Source organism: Colobus angolensis, unplaced genomic scaffold (genome assembly GCF_000951035.1).
Source record: "Colobus angolensis palliatus isolate OR3802 unplaced genomic scaffold, Cang.pa_1.0 Scaffold81, whole genome shotgun sequence".
NCBI lineage: Eukaryota > Metazoa > Chordata > Mammalia > Primates > Cercopithecidae > Colobus > Colobus angolensis.
Genome location: NW_012121932.1, coordinates 3779836 through 3794889, shown reverse-complemented (window position 1 = coordinate 3794889; position 15054 = coordinate 3779836). Strand labels below are relative to the sequence as shown.

Below are 15054 nucleotides of genomic sequence, written 5' to 3'. Positions count from 1 at the left end.
ATCTCTGTGTCCAAATATCCCCTTTTTATGAAGATAGTCATATTACATTAGGGCCTACATTAATGACCTTATCTTAATGTGATCATCTACAAAGACCCTATTTCCAAATAAGGTCATGTTCCCAGGTCCTGGAGATTAGGACTCTAACATCTTTTGGGCGGGATGGCACAAGTCAGCTCATGACAGGGGCAAAGTTAATACCATTGGTTGTAGTCAGATCTCTAGACCTCAAAGTTATAGTTCCCCTCACTATCTTCTCCCCTCAGACATCACTTCATGACTATAAACCTTTATCTTATGGGTATTTGTTGCTAAATGTTTTCCACAGACTCTTTAAAAGCTTGTTGAAATGTCTGTCAGCCTTCTCCAGAGTTCAACATAGGGTCTGTATGTGTTTATTTTGGAGGCTTGAATTTTAAATTATTAGACCAAATTTGATGTGGACCCCTTGGGAATTTCCTGAAGAGGATAGTGTTTAGACATCTGATTCCAAAGTGGGACTGGTTTTCTATGGACCACTGGTCGGTTCCCTGAAGCACTCTATGATATTTCTTGACCTGGTTCTACCAGTGCATTGGTAAAGCAAGTCAGATTCAAGCATGGATCCCTTTTCTTTCAAATCAGAAGTGCGGCTTCCAAATGGTATTTTTCCCTATTCAGTATCCATCTAATTCCAAAGAGAAACTGAAAAATGCCCTTTTTAAAGATATTTTTTAGAGTCCTACTTTATATGGCATTGCTTTCTTTTTTTCTTGATGGTCAAACAAATTTCAGTCACATCAAAAAAGAGAGCTTTCCAGGCAGAACTTATTTTCAACTAGTAAAAAATAAAGGTTGTAGGAAAAAAAAGCCATTAGATTTCCCTCTTTAAGGCAGCTCAGCCTATACTTGACTCCATGCCCTCCAACAATTTTTCTTTCTTCTTGGCTTAGATGAAAGGACAAGAGAAGTAAAGTTGAGGTCAGGTAAGAGGGAGCTTGGGAAAAGCTAAGGGAATTATTTCAGATCCTCTCCAGTCATTCAGAAGTAGTAGGTAAGTAGGGGTAAGTAAGGACTTCCAAAGAGGAACTGCACACTCTGTATAGATGGTCTTTACATTCTTATTAGGCATTCATCGGCCCTGTCTCTAGTACTTTTCAAAGTAGGTTGGCAGTTGTTAAAAAACCACCCACTTACAAGAAATGAAATGAAACAAAACAAAACCTCTTGTCATCATATTGAGTCTTTCCTGTATTGTCACTTGAAATATTTTTTCTTAGCTGCTATTATATTTTAAATTTTTCTAGCAAGCTGACTGGAAAACCAGGAATAATTGCTAAAGAAAGCAGTTCACCACTTTTATGGGGGCATGTTTTCAATTTCTGTTTGTATGATTGGGCTAATTGTAAACTCATTTGGTTGTTTATATAATCAGCATGAGTGGTCAGTGGTCAATTGGACCTGTAAATTCAGTTAACAATGATAATTCTGTTTTGGACTGGTAGATATTACCTTCGCGTTTCTGTTCTCCTCTCCTTTAGTTCTTCACAACTACTTAGATCATTTGCTCAGTTTTATAGAAGGTGGTCACTTCTGTCTTTATATACAAAATTGTATTAAAACCTGAGTCCTGCCTTTTAGATTTTGGGAATATGTACTTGTCTTGTTTAACCGCTATTTTAAAATAATAGTTCCATAAAATCAGTGTGAAACCTACTTAAAGTATAAAAACAGAGCTAAAGAAATAGATTTCTTATGGAATCAACAAATGTTGAAACAAATGATTAAATTAGCTAGCAAGGGAGCTATTTTCCATTTTTGTCAATTACTCTTACATTTCACCCAATTGTGATTGAATCTAAATTATTGAAATCTGGATTATGGTCAGCCCAAAAGAGTAAAGGTACAAAGAAGAGTATTATAGGTATTGTATCTAAAGCTTAAGCACGAACATAATATAATCATTGTCATCCCTTTTAAAGAAAAATTTTAAATAAATTTTAAATAAAATGCTTCTGATAGCACCATGTAGATGTTCCAGCTTTCACTTCTGCAGTTAACCATCTGTAGATGTTTAACTCTAGCTCCTACTGAGTTCCAGTTCATGAAAAAAAATCTGTGTGCATATATATATAAAGTCTCCTGCAAAGGACTATATATATATATGACTTACATATATATATATACATATAAAGTTTCCTACAAGTCCCTGAGCTGTGTGTTTTGTGAATCATAGGACAAAGTGATATGTCTGCCCCATATGTGAAGAGAACATCTGGCTTAAAAATACAAAATAAGTTTATCTCTAACAAGGGTTATGCATCTGTGTGTCTATTGGTAGCAAAAACTAAATGTTAGTGCCACTGTTATTCTTTTATTCTCTGTGTCCTGTAAACATCAGGTTTATTTGTACAGGAAAGAAAAGAATCTAGCTTACTTTGCATTGCTCAATCAGCTTCTCAAAATGAACTTCATTTGTGATCTCAGTGAGTCATTATGGCATAATTATGGTTCTAGTATGATATGCTATTTGTTGAAAAGGGTTGATTTTTTTGTGAAACAGGAAAACTACAGTTCAAAAACTGTGATCAGTCAAATCAATGCCATGATTAACTGATATTAACGGATGCCCTGAAGATTTAAAATGCTTGCTCTCTATTTCAAGAAAGCAGCCGAGAAGAAAATGCCTAGCAGGGGTTAAACCCAAATGCCTGCGCTGCAGCCTATTTCTGTCAACACTCTGTTCAGGAAATAAACATTTATGCTTTCTGAAATGAAAGTGTATTTTTGAAGACTAGCCGTCAGATATTTTTTGCCCTTCACACTTTCAAACGCTTAGCCTTTTTTTGTAAGTTGACTGCAAAGTGCATCAGTTTGCCAGGCTAAAAAAAAAAAAAAAGTGCTTGACGAGTGCCCATGGCACCACTGTCAGCCTCCGAAGTTTCCAGTAGAAGAAGGCAAGACGGTTGGCACAAAACATGCTTTCTTCAAGCCTATTACCTCAGGGGTACCTGCCTCTTGAGAAGCTTTTCAATCCTTCCAAATGATGTTATTCCCAACTGTCATCTGGTTTATTTGGAGCACACTGTATTGCAGATAAACATGCTATTTAACTGTGGGTCAGGGTAGAGAGTCATTCTGCAAGCAAAATGCCTGAGATACATTAAATGGCACTGACTCTGGGACAGAGATGAAGAGACATCCGAGTTGTCAGTGATACGCACGGAATGGGCTGTAGCTGGGGAAGAAAAAATGTGCCATGGTATCAGTGTATTTTAAAAAGCTGTAATACAGCTGAACATTTAAAACTATAACCTGTCACACACCAAAGATTAAGGTCCCAGGATGTACAAAACATGAAGTTCAAACGACACTACTACGAAGCATATTTTATTTCACTTGGGAAAGAGGTTTCTCTCCAAAGATAGCTAAATATTACAGATGATGAAGACCTCTAACTCATAGCCCAAGAGCTATAAAATACTGTTCAATGCCTGGTAAAAACACAAACCAGTAATTATCATTTGAATACAAGCATGTGTAAGCCGATAGAGCAATTATGTTTTAAGAAAATTCCTTCAACTCAGCTTATTAAAACGTGCATTTTCATTTAGGCCTTGGTTATTTAGAATTTTAGACATTGCTCAGGTCTATTGATAAAAATGTTATTTTATCCATGTGTTTTTATGTATGTGCAACATAACTAATACTCCTAAAGAAAAGGTAAAATAATTTTATGTAATTAAGGTAAAATTTCTATTATGTATTTGGCCTCCTCCTTAGTGACCAGATGAACGTGACTATCTCGTAGCAAGGCTGTCTAACTGCTGCTCAGGCATTTGGGCAGGAGAGCTCTTTGTACTATCTTCCGGATTGCAGTGGTGTGGTAGGACAGGGTTAAAATAAGAGCCAGCAATTTCTAGACCAAGAAAAGGTAGACGTTCAGACTTTTATTTTATTTTGTAAGCATAGATTGTCCTTTTTCCTTTGGATTTGCAAAAATTATACTTCCTTTAATCAGCTGAAATATGCTTAAGGATATCAATCAAGCAAACGTGTCAAACCTTTTGTGCCATATCCGTCTCCCCATGCTCCCTGACCAAAAAAGGAGAGTTTTTTTCTTCCCCTTTTTTCCTTCTCTTTATTTCACAGAGAAGCAAAAGGAAAAAGTTAGGATTGCAGGAAGGATAAACACACACACACACACACACACACGCACACACATACGCACACACAACCATCAATATAGAAGAAATAAATTGCAGGATCAACTTTAAAAATGAAATTTTATTGTTTTTTGCTTAATTAAACCCTAAAGAAATGTGTGAAATGTTGTTATGGCTGGAACATTGTTAATTGTAAATCACAGGGACAAAGGGGGCCCGGTACAACTTTAAAGTTTCCGTGCACGTAAATGTCGATAGCGTGCCTTCTCCATCATCAGCACTAAATTCACATTGATGCCTCTTTTCTTCTCCGTATTGATCCTTCCATGAGAACGTAGATTTGTATCTGTTAATTAATGCGTCCTGAAACAGCGTTTGTATTAATCAGGCAGATAAGAAAAATTGGATGCCTGCACCCCCCTGACAACCGTAAAAGTGCTGGCCCTGATAAAATCGTGGATGGACCTCAATAAAAAAGTTCCTCCTTCCACTCAATAAACTAATCATCCTGCTTTTAATTATTCGGCAGAAAGATGTGTGGAGATTGGAGAATGTGTAAATCTATTTACTAACAGCAGTGTCTGGGAGGGAGAATAGGGCTGTCACAGGAAGGTGCTGCGGGCTACACGCTCTGTCCATCTGCTGCTGCAGAAAAACTGCGGCTTGGGAGCATGAAAAGGAACAAGAAAACTAAGGCAAATTGAAAAGACCCATTCATTTTTGCTCATAACTTTCCAGATGATTTTTTCTTTTAATTTACACAATAAATTTTTACTTAGTACGTTTTCTTGAGGTCGATATTTGGATTTGCATTGCACCTTTTTTCCTTGGAGGGGGATAGAAAAAAGAGCAATGTGGTTTTCTGTTTGTTTGTTGTGAATATAACATTACTGAAGTTAAAAGCATCTGGAGCCTAACCTATTTAGGTTAAATAATTAGTTTTCTCTGTTGAATCGCTGTTTAAAATGTTATCAGCTTTTATATCTCTAAGAGGATATTTATTAATTTAACACCAAACGCAATGACAAAAATAGAGTAAGAAAAAGACTTACACAGCCAGTCCAAAATAAATCCTGTCAAATAACATGTAAACACCATGATAAACAAAAAGAAATGCATTTTTATATACACCTTAAAGACTCTCTTAAGAAAAGCTTGACTCATCCCTTCTGATGATTTTATTAAGCACTTATAATTAATGGTACCAAATGGCAAACCACTATTTTTCACCAGTAGGTCAGGAAATCATTTCCTTTTCTTTACTGTGCTATAGTTTCTAATATCATATGGGATATGCACAATTTGATATGAATGAAAAGGACAGCAACAGTGACCATAAGCAGTAGCCTAAAATGGTTGGTCACCAGTGGCTATTTATGATTTGGGTAATAATGTCTAGAAAGGGAGTAAAAATATATTTCTTAAGTTGCATTATTAAAAACGGCCCTTCCTTTCTGTAGAATTACTGGTGGCAGGACCTTAAATGATGGTACCACTATCCTCAGAAGCCATGAGGTGGGTAGTTACCCTTAGAAGTCTTAGGCAGACACTTGGAAATAAAAGTGAAGTTTTAAGAAAGATTTCTTTTTTAGGACTTGGGAAAAGCTTCTGATCATCAGGTATCTTCACTTTAGAATACAGATCTAGTTCCTCTGATATATAAATATATATCTTCACTCCTAAGTAGGCTTAATTGTACTGCTTCCTCTTTCTCTATTGAACAGCATTTTCTTTTTAATTTTTTTGCATATGTTTTCTCAAGCTCAGAGGAACTTTAAATATGCATGTATGAATGCATCCCAGATTTGCAGAAAAGAATTGATCACATAGGTAATTCAGATAAAAATAACATATATTAATCATACAGCAACACTTACTGAATTGCAGATTATAACCTAATGTTTAGGTAGGTGATATTTTATATTTCCCAAATACAAAATTTAAGATACAAGTTAATTTCTCTTGCTCAAGGTGAAAGAGCCAGTAGCTGAGTGGAGCCAGTATTTACATTCAGAATCTGACTCCTTTGCACCAAACCCTGTTACCTTTATTTATATTTAACTTTTTAAATAATTGGATCTTAATAACAATAGTGAATGGGGCTTTTCTATTTGGTGAGAAGGCCAGGCTGCTAAGTATTCCACTTTCTTTTATACCAATTATCACTAATTTTAAAAGAAATTCATGTTAAATATCAGTGACGGGAAATAGTCAATTAAGAAGGCTCACCTAGTTGTAACTCATCATCCATTGTGCTTGTAACTATTAATATTATACAGAAATGTTTCCAAGTTTTGCTGAGCTCTATGGCCTAAATTGTTTGTTTACCTTTTATTTTTAGCTGCTGCTTCTCCTTCTCCTTCTTCTTCTTCTTCTTTTTTTTTTTTTTAGTTTTAATGTTGTTTTCCAATAGTAGTTTTTAGAGATGAGATAGTTGAAAATCTGACTTCTTATAAGAGGTTCCTAAAGACTTCAACCAGAAATCAAGTATATTTAAAGATTACATGGTATTTTCTTCTTGAATGAAAGAAAACAACATCTCTATAATATTCCCCTAAGCTGTATCTATAAAACTTATAGAAAATAGCCACAAATTGAAGAAACTGGTTTGTAACTTTCACTTTGCTGTTCGCCAAGTGATCCAGGGGAAATTTTAAGAGCTTCTAATCAAAGCTCAGCATAATTTTGAGCACTGGTGCAGAAGCCAGCTACCATATGAAACTAATGTTGCATTATGAAATTATGGCTTTAAAGTAACTTGATCTGCCCATCTTTCCATGCAGGCTTCTCCACGCTGTCCCTGGCGGACCAGATGAGCCTTCTGCAGAGTGCTTGGATGGAAATTTTGATCCTTGGTGTCGTATACCGGTCTCTTTCGTTTGAGGATGAACTTGTCTATGCAGACGATTATATAATGGACGAAGACCAGTCCAAATTAGCAGGCCTTCTTGATCTAAATAATGCTATCCTGCAGCTGGTAAAGAAATACAAGAGCATGAAGCTGGAGAAAGAAGAATTTGTCACCCTCAAAGCTATAGCTCTTGCTAATTCAGGTTGGCATACTGACATAGTCATTGTTACATTTTTTAATATGTCAGTTTTACCACTCTCCTAAACTTCTTTAGGGATTTGCAAGATCTAGTTTGTAAGTTTTGTATGAGTCAGCAAAATTGTAATCAGTATAGCTTTCTAGTGAAAAGTTAGAAATAAGAAAAATATACTTAAAGGGAATTAATTTCATTTGACTTGCTTATTGAATGCTTTGAAGCTTTTATCAACTAATATATTTACTAATTTGGATTGCAGCAAAGCAAAAGCTCTTATAGGAATAGCATAAATGGACACTCCTGGGACAAAATTAGTTCCATTGTCTTTTATGCATAAGTTAAAACAAGGGAATTGTTGAAACACACAAACCATTTTTCCCTCAAAAATGCAAATTGTGCAATTGGGAAAATATATTTAGTGTTGCTTTGAGTTTTGGTTATCAAACAACACTGTTTTCTTACATTCTGGAGTTCTTTAGAAGTCAAATTCTGTCCATGCAGTAAGGGTTAAGAATTATGGGAATAACTGTTCTTTACATTTGAACCGAAACGTGCTAAACCAGAGAGCAACTTCTAATAAGTAAAAATCGTTGGTGCTTTGTTGTTTTTCCCTTTGTGCCTCTCTTAATGCTTTATTATGGTCTTAAGTCTCTTAGCATTTGCATAAAGTTCAGGATAGATCCCTCGTTAATGACGTGCCGATCATTAGATACCTGTGGGTCAATAACATGCTCTGATGCTATGTACCATTGACAGTCACACCGTGCCCCTCCATCTGCTTTTGTTTTGACCCTATCTTTGAACTTTATCTTGGTTGCCGGCCAGTAGTTTTCCCTTTAATTACAAGAAGGAAACTGTCAATAAAATCTGTTAAATGGGATGCAATGAGTGGCTTGAATGGGCGGACGGCTATTTGTTCAAATTCTGCAGCATTCAAGGTATTGACAGTTTGTTTTCTGGGGCCATATGTGACGATCAATCTCAGGCTGGGCTCAGCCGCGCTGAAAAATGAAAAACCAGATTGCTTTTGCTTACTTGTGGATGACGACTTTGTGATTTGGCGCGGTCCTAGTGAGATGAGACCTTCTGCCCAAATTGTCCCCATGAGAGCCAGGGATGCATGACTGTTTTTAGAAATAATTTTTAATTGATTTTGTAATTAACAGTTCATCTACAATATTGATGCATGAATCCTTGGACTGATAGGAGGGAAATTGTTTTCAACAATGAAGTTGTACTTTTCTATTTGTCTTCATAATGGAGTTTAGCATTTCACAGTTTTAATTTTGAATATAACCCTCTTCCGCACCACACCATGTGCCTCTCTTCTTCTACTCTCCTGTGAAATTATAAAATATGATTTCTTATGACAAACGACGTTGTGATTATGAACCCTGAAGAATCCCCTGCCCTTCCTCTCCAGAAGATCAAAGTGAGAGATGGGGTAGAAATTTTCTGAGGATTTATTAGTTTGTATGGACTTCACATTATACCATCTCTCATAATTAGATGAAATATTTTACAACAGTTTTGGGATAAATTTTTATTTGGCAACCATGAAACAATTCTAATTTAAAACATTTACTTGGTTAATTGTTTTTAAAATATACTAAGCCTGTGCTATATCTTTTATGTTTCAAATTGCTTTTTAAAATTATTAACTAACCATAAATGCTGAGCAATGCTAAAATTTCATCAACAAAATTGCTAAAATTATATAATTTTAGATATTGGATGTATACTTTATGACTAAGTATTATAATTTAGAGTACCTGAATTAGTAGCAGTATTTCTGTCTCTGTTGCTTAGAAGTATAAACATTAATATTTCTGATAGATAAATGTCCTAATCCACATATTCTACTTCTGGGAGAGGAAGTGACTACCTCACAGCAGTGACTGATGATTAGAAAGTGTTTAAAGAATTAGTTCATTTATTTTTCACGTCTAAAGTCAGAAATGGTCAATAAGCTCCCCTTTCTTCTCTTATCATGGTAGTTGAGTACCATTGCTTCTTCTAAAAAAAAGTCTCTGTCCCAAAATATTCTTTCAGGGGATTCCATCTTTCATTTAGTCACTCAATACCAAGAAAGATCAATTGAATCAGAGTCCATATTAAAGAATAACTGATTAAGTATTCTAAGGACTATTTTCATCTCTAAATTGTGCCACCTCTACTGTGTTGTGTAACTATGGCCTTTTCTTCACCCACCTAACCAGCAAGCCCCATCATTTTAGTTTGGGGTAAACAACTCAGAAAGTCGGCTTCTTTGATACTGTTAATATGATGTTTTATTCCATTTTTGACTGTTATTTGGAGCACAGCAATGAAGTTGTAGATCCAGGATGGAGTGTAGACTCAAACTTGCTTAGATCCAATGTAGGTTTCTTAAACTGCCCATGCACATATCAGTATAAAAATATTTTAATACTTTAGACACCTTAAAGGGCTTCTATTTTTGTTGTTGTTGTTGTTTCTGTGTGTGTGTGTGTGTGTGTGTAGGTGCGTGTGCGCGCACACGTGCATGCGTGTTTAGGAATTCCAGATTAACATAAGTAACTTTTTGTGCAAAAATGAAAATCTATTTCAGTGTAATTTAAGTAGATATCTTAGCTTTTCCTGCATGGATGTAGGTGTTAACAACCATTGTCTTGTTTATTTAAATTTTAGCTTATTTTAAACATCGGTCTTTATTCAATAACTATAAATGTTGTGCTTATGCTTGGAAAACAGGCTTCCTGATGATGTCTACCATATTTTTTGTAGCTTTGTTTCTGTCATAAGTGAATTCAGGAATACTTATAACACCAGAACATCACTGGAAACTCTATCTTCATCTGTATGGCCAAAACAACAATATGTTATCGACTGTTATAATTCTACAGTTTTCACATTCAAATCTTTGAAAACCCTAAATAATAGTTTCAATTACTTTTGAAGATAAGAAACTTACAGTCTCGTTTAAGCTATATATTATCTTACTTTTGAGTATTAACAACCTCTTGAGTAATTATTGCATCCCTGATATATCTATGTGCAACTGAATTTTAAAAGAAAACTCTAGGTCACAATTTTAATATTGTAATTCTTAGGCCCTAGTTTTTTCACGTCTGTAACAAGAGGTTTGACTAATATCAAATTCTTTCCAACTCTGGAATTCTATGATTCTATAATTAATTTCATCTCTGTGTTAGAAAATATAGTAAAATATTTCTATAAGCACCTCAGTAAGATTATATGATGGGATTTATTTCTCTTCGTTGGATCTTTTGATTCTTATGTTAAGAATTTGTTTGAAATTATATACTGTAAGATGAAAAGCAGTTTAAGCTAATGAATCCCTTTAGTCTGACCGTTCTCTGTTGCTCAAGTCATAAGCCCTTCAGTCCCTAAATCTGCCACTCACATCCCAGTCTTTGTCACCCCTGCCCCGCCCCAGCCTGAAGCCAGGTGAGCCTAATCCATTCAAGAATAAACATGTTTCAAGTCGAGTTTTCTTTTTAACTTCTACATGTTATTTCCAGAATAATAGCACCTATTGATATAGAGCTACAAGTAATGATTTGGTTATCAAGTTAAAATCATAAATAGCTAGAACGACCTCATGACAGCATTCTGTTGTTCTTAAGGACAATTGGTTACGTATGCAGAGTTGTATAATTTCAAGGTATAGAAAGTTTATGATTGCTGTAGGATACTGGAATGGGCACCATATTTAATTAGGGTATTTGGACCCTCATATAGGTTTGGCTTAGTGTGTTTTCATTACCACTCCATTAGGGGAGCCTTTTTAGATATGGTTTTCCTAGTAGCCCCCCGATTAAATAGTAATACCTTCTGTTTAGGATATATATATACACACACATATATATACATATGTATACACACATCTATGCATATATATATATATCATATTATATTATATATACACATTTTACCTAAAAAGAGGAATGTTTTCTACTCTCAAATTACAAATTTCACCTCCTTTGAAAATATGTTGCTTAAATACATAACTGTTTTCTCATCTGTAAAAGAAGGCAGGTAAATTAAATAATGTCTAATATACCTTAAATGGCCTAAAAATTTTAGATTTATTACTTTTAAGTAAAGGTGGCCAGTTTGGTTTCATACATGTGTATATATATATAGGTGCATATGTGTGTGAATGTTGTGTGTGTGTGTGTGGGGGGGGTATGTGTGTAAAGTAAAATTAGGCCTTAGTCAATTTTACAAAATTTTGGCTAAATTAGTTGATCTGATATTCTGGAGATAGTTTTAGCTGCTGGTCAAGAGATTATCCTTTTTCAGAATCTTTCTGTAGACATTTCCTTTTTTAAGCTTCTTCTAGGGAATCTTATTTGATTTCCACAACATACCTGTGCAGTAGGCATGTCCAATATCATTTTACAGGTAGGTGAAGAAAGCTGATAATCATGCATGGCTATTATGAGGCAGAAGGTGGGACCTTCCATCCTTTGCTATCAACAAGCTATTTCTATTCCACAAATAATTATATACATATTTTTAAAAGGATTAATGCAGAAGACTTTACCCATTATAATTTCACATCTGGGATCCCAAGTTAGTAGTTTTAATTTGAGAATGTCATGCCCACTTCCTTTATCTTGTCATCTTCTAGGAGTTAGAAGACTATAAAACTACCCAAGAAAGTGACAAACAAAATTGGACATGAAATGCTTACTAAGAAATTGTAATGTTTTATGAGAAATGAATATGTGTAAGCTTTGTGTGGCAGGTAGAACTTTGTTCCTGATTTTTACCCAGAACAAACCATAAGTAATACTATCAGGTAAATAAGAAATCAAAATTATAACCTTCCATCTCCTAGTTTACTTTTCATTGGTTCTTACTCAAGTCTGCCTTCACTGAATTATTTTAATTCTATTTAGAATAATATATTTTGGAAGTGAGCTTTTTAAATTTAATACAACCCTTAAATTTTAAACATATTACAGTATTGTAACTTTTAGGTAAAGACATAAAAGCTGACTCTTAAATGTTTCTTTTCATGTTCAATGATCACTGTGTCTTGGCATGGTATCAGAAATATTTGCTGCAAATAGCTTTGGCCTTCCAAAGATATTTACGTGAGTAAATACCTGGGTAATATGTGCTTATTATCTGGGCAATAAGCACATAAAATACTCTGCAGTTGCTTATTTCCAGGAAATGATTATAACATAACATTGTTTTTATCTATATATTTTAAGATAATGAGCTCTGTTACAAAAGGTCATTAGCATGGTGCAGATCATCTATGATGTTGTGAAATGTTGAGCTCTTCACCAACCAAATTGATATCAACATTCACTTACCCAGTATACTGTAATTGTCCTTATGACTTCTGGCAAAATGAGTTAGAAACCCCCTGGAAAAGTATAAGATATGGAGAGAGAGACAGAAGGCCTTAAGTAATTACAGAAAAATAGAAAAGATCTAGCAGGTAAATCCCATTGTGCAAGGTAAACATAACAATTTAAACAGTAATTTGGGACTTGTAAGGAGCCTGAAGGAAAGAAACTACAATCACGACCACGGAGGTTTTCTGTGGTTCAACATTTTATATAAATAGAGTCAGAGTGATTTATGTGGCTGGTGTAAATGTCAAAGAAAGTTAGCTTTTTAGCCACAGCAAGAAATGAGGAAAACAGGCCTTCTAAAAAAACTAAAAGTATCTTAATGGAGAGCTCTGAAATGGAAAGTTCTATTTATTGTCACCATGGTTAAGCAGAAAAATCAGAATTATTATTACTATTTTCAATATTAAAATTATAAGGTTTCTGGGTTGGAAGAAACCTAAACATTTTTTTTTTTTTATTCAGCTCCCTACTTGGTATGTGAAAGGCTTCCTTGATATTTCTGCCATCTGTTTCTATAGCCGCCATAGAATTCTGCTTGATTTGTTACTTTCTAGAAGAGACCATTCCATCAGAAATTTTTCTCTCTCTCTTTTTATCTATGTCATTTTAATGCAAAAGAAAACACACAAAAATACAGATCTTAATGAGTGTATGAGTTTCTTATGCTACATTGACAAATGACCATAACTTGATGGCTTTAAATGACACGTATTTATTCTCTTACAGTTCTGGATGTCAAATGTCGATCAGTTTCACTAGGTGTAAGACAATGTATGGACAGGGTTTCACTCCCTCTGGAGACGCTAGGGAAGAATCCGTTTCCATGGCCTTTCCCAGCTCCTAGGGCTGAGTTTCTTGGCTCAGGGTACCCTCCTCCATCTTTAAAGCCAGGAGTAGCATTTTGCTTCAGTGGTAACATTGTCTTCTTCTTCCTTTGCTTCCAAGGACACTACTTTCATTGAGTGCCCACCTGAATAATCTAGGATAATCTCCCGTATCAAGATCCTTAACTTAATCACATCTACAAAGTTCATTTTGCCATAGGAGGTACATTCACAGGTACTAGAGATTAGGACCTGAATATCTTCAGGGCCATTTTTCAGCCTACCACAATGAGTACATGAGCAAGATCAAGAATAAAACTTGTGATGTAACCCCTGAAAGCCCTTCAAGTGTCTCGTTCCTATCTCAGCCCCTTCCCTTCCCACAGAAGTAATCACTATCCTATCCTGAGTTTTATAGTCATCACTTCCTTTTATTATAGTTTTTAAAAAATAAATGTGTATACTTAGCTACTACAATTTAGTCTTGCTCATTTACCCATTAAAAAAAAGGATGAATTTTTAAGTCAGTACTCCAAAGTTCCTCCTTCATTTTATTTTTCCTACAATTTATTAGTTAAAGATGCCAGGGCATTTGACCTACAGGGTTTTCCACTGTCTGGATTTTGAAGATTGCATGGTCTTGGAGAAGTTCATCATGTTTTTTCTGCCTGTTGCATTTTGTGCAAATTGGCAACTGGATCTGGAGACTTAATCACACTCAGGTTATATCCCTATGGCACCTGTAAGTGATGTAGTGTTCATTGCAAGATACATAATGTTTGTTTCTCTTTTTGTGATGTTAGCAACTGTTGACATTCATTACCTAAATTTGTTAATCACTGGGGGTTGAAAAATAGTGATTTGTAATTTTGTCATTTTTCTTTTCTTTTTTCATTCAGTAGGTGGGATATGTATAAAGCAATGCTTTCTCTTATCTCTTATTTGGTTACCAGCGATACAATTTGTTTAGGAAAAGTAGTATAAGTGCTTTCTTATTTCTCTTTATTTACCAGCTTTCAGAGTAAATAATTGATGTCCTATTGAAAAAATATTATAAACACAAGTATTCAGACATATTTAATGGATTTCAATCAGTCTCAATTATAATCCTTTTTGAAGTTAAAATTGTCCCATTTTTGTCAGTGGGAACCTCTTTGGGTTGGCTTCTGAAATCTTTTTGAAAACCTAGTAGTTCTAGATAATATCCTTTCTATTTGGTGTGACAAAATATTCTATGTTAATTTTAAATATTTTCTGGATGAAGCCTAGAATCAGATTACAACCTGGGCACTTGAGATGCCTTCCAGGGTTGGCCGTTCTTCCTAGGCCAACATCATCTGTCTACATAAGTACAGATCTGGGGATGCAGAGACACGTAGACCTCATTGTGTGTGTGTGTATGTGTGTGTGTGAATTTATGCATATTTTGGGAATACCCTGTCACCTAGTTTTTCTGTAAATGTCCTTGAGTTTTTAGTTTTTCCATGGAGTTGCTCTGTTTTTTTTTTGTTTGTTTTTTTGGGTTTTTTTGTTTTTTTGTTGTTGTTGTTGTTGCTGTTGTTTTTATGTGAACATTTGGAGAGGCTAAAAAAATTCTACTATCTCTGTTAATTTAGAGTCAATTTCAAATGGTAATCAACCAGTGTTCCTCAGTACC

General features: G+C 34.8%; 1 protein-coding gene across 13 annotated transcripts in view; it reads left to right on the top strand.

The window, feature by feature from the left end:
- Positions 1 to 15054, top strand: part of ESRRG (estrogen-related receptor gamma) — a 656319-nt gene that overhangs the window by 633446 nt on the left and 7819 nt on the right. For all 13 annotated transcript variants that reach the window (XM_011929433.1, XM_011929425.1, XM_011929436.1 and 10 more), the window contains one exon: positions 6929 to 7198. In XM_011929433.1, the coding sequence (XP_011784823.1) occupies positions 6929 to 7198 (270 nt within the window). The remainder of the gene's footprint in view (positions 1 to 6928; positions 7199 to 15054) is intronic.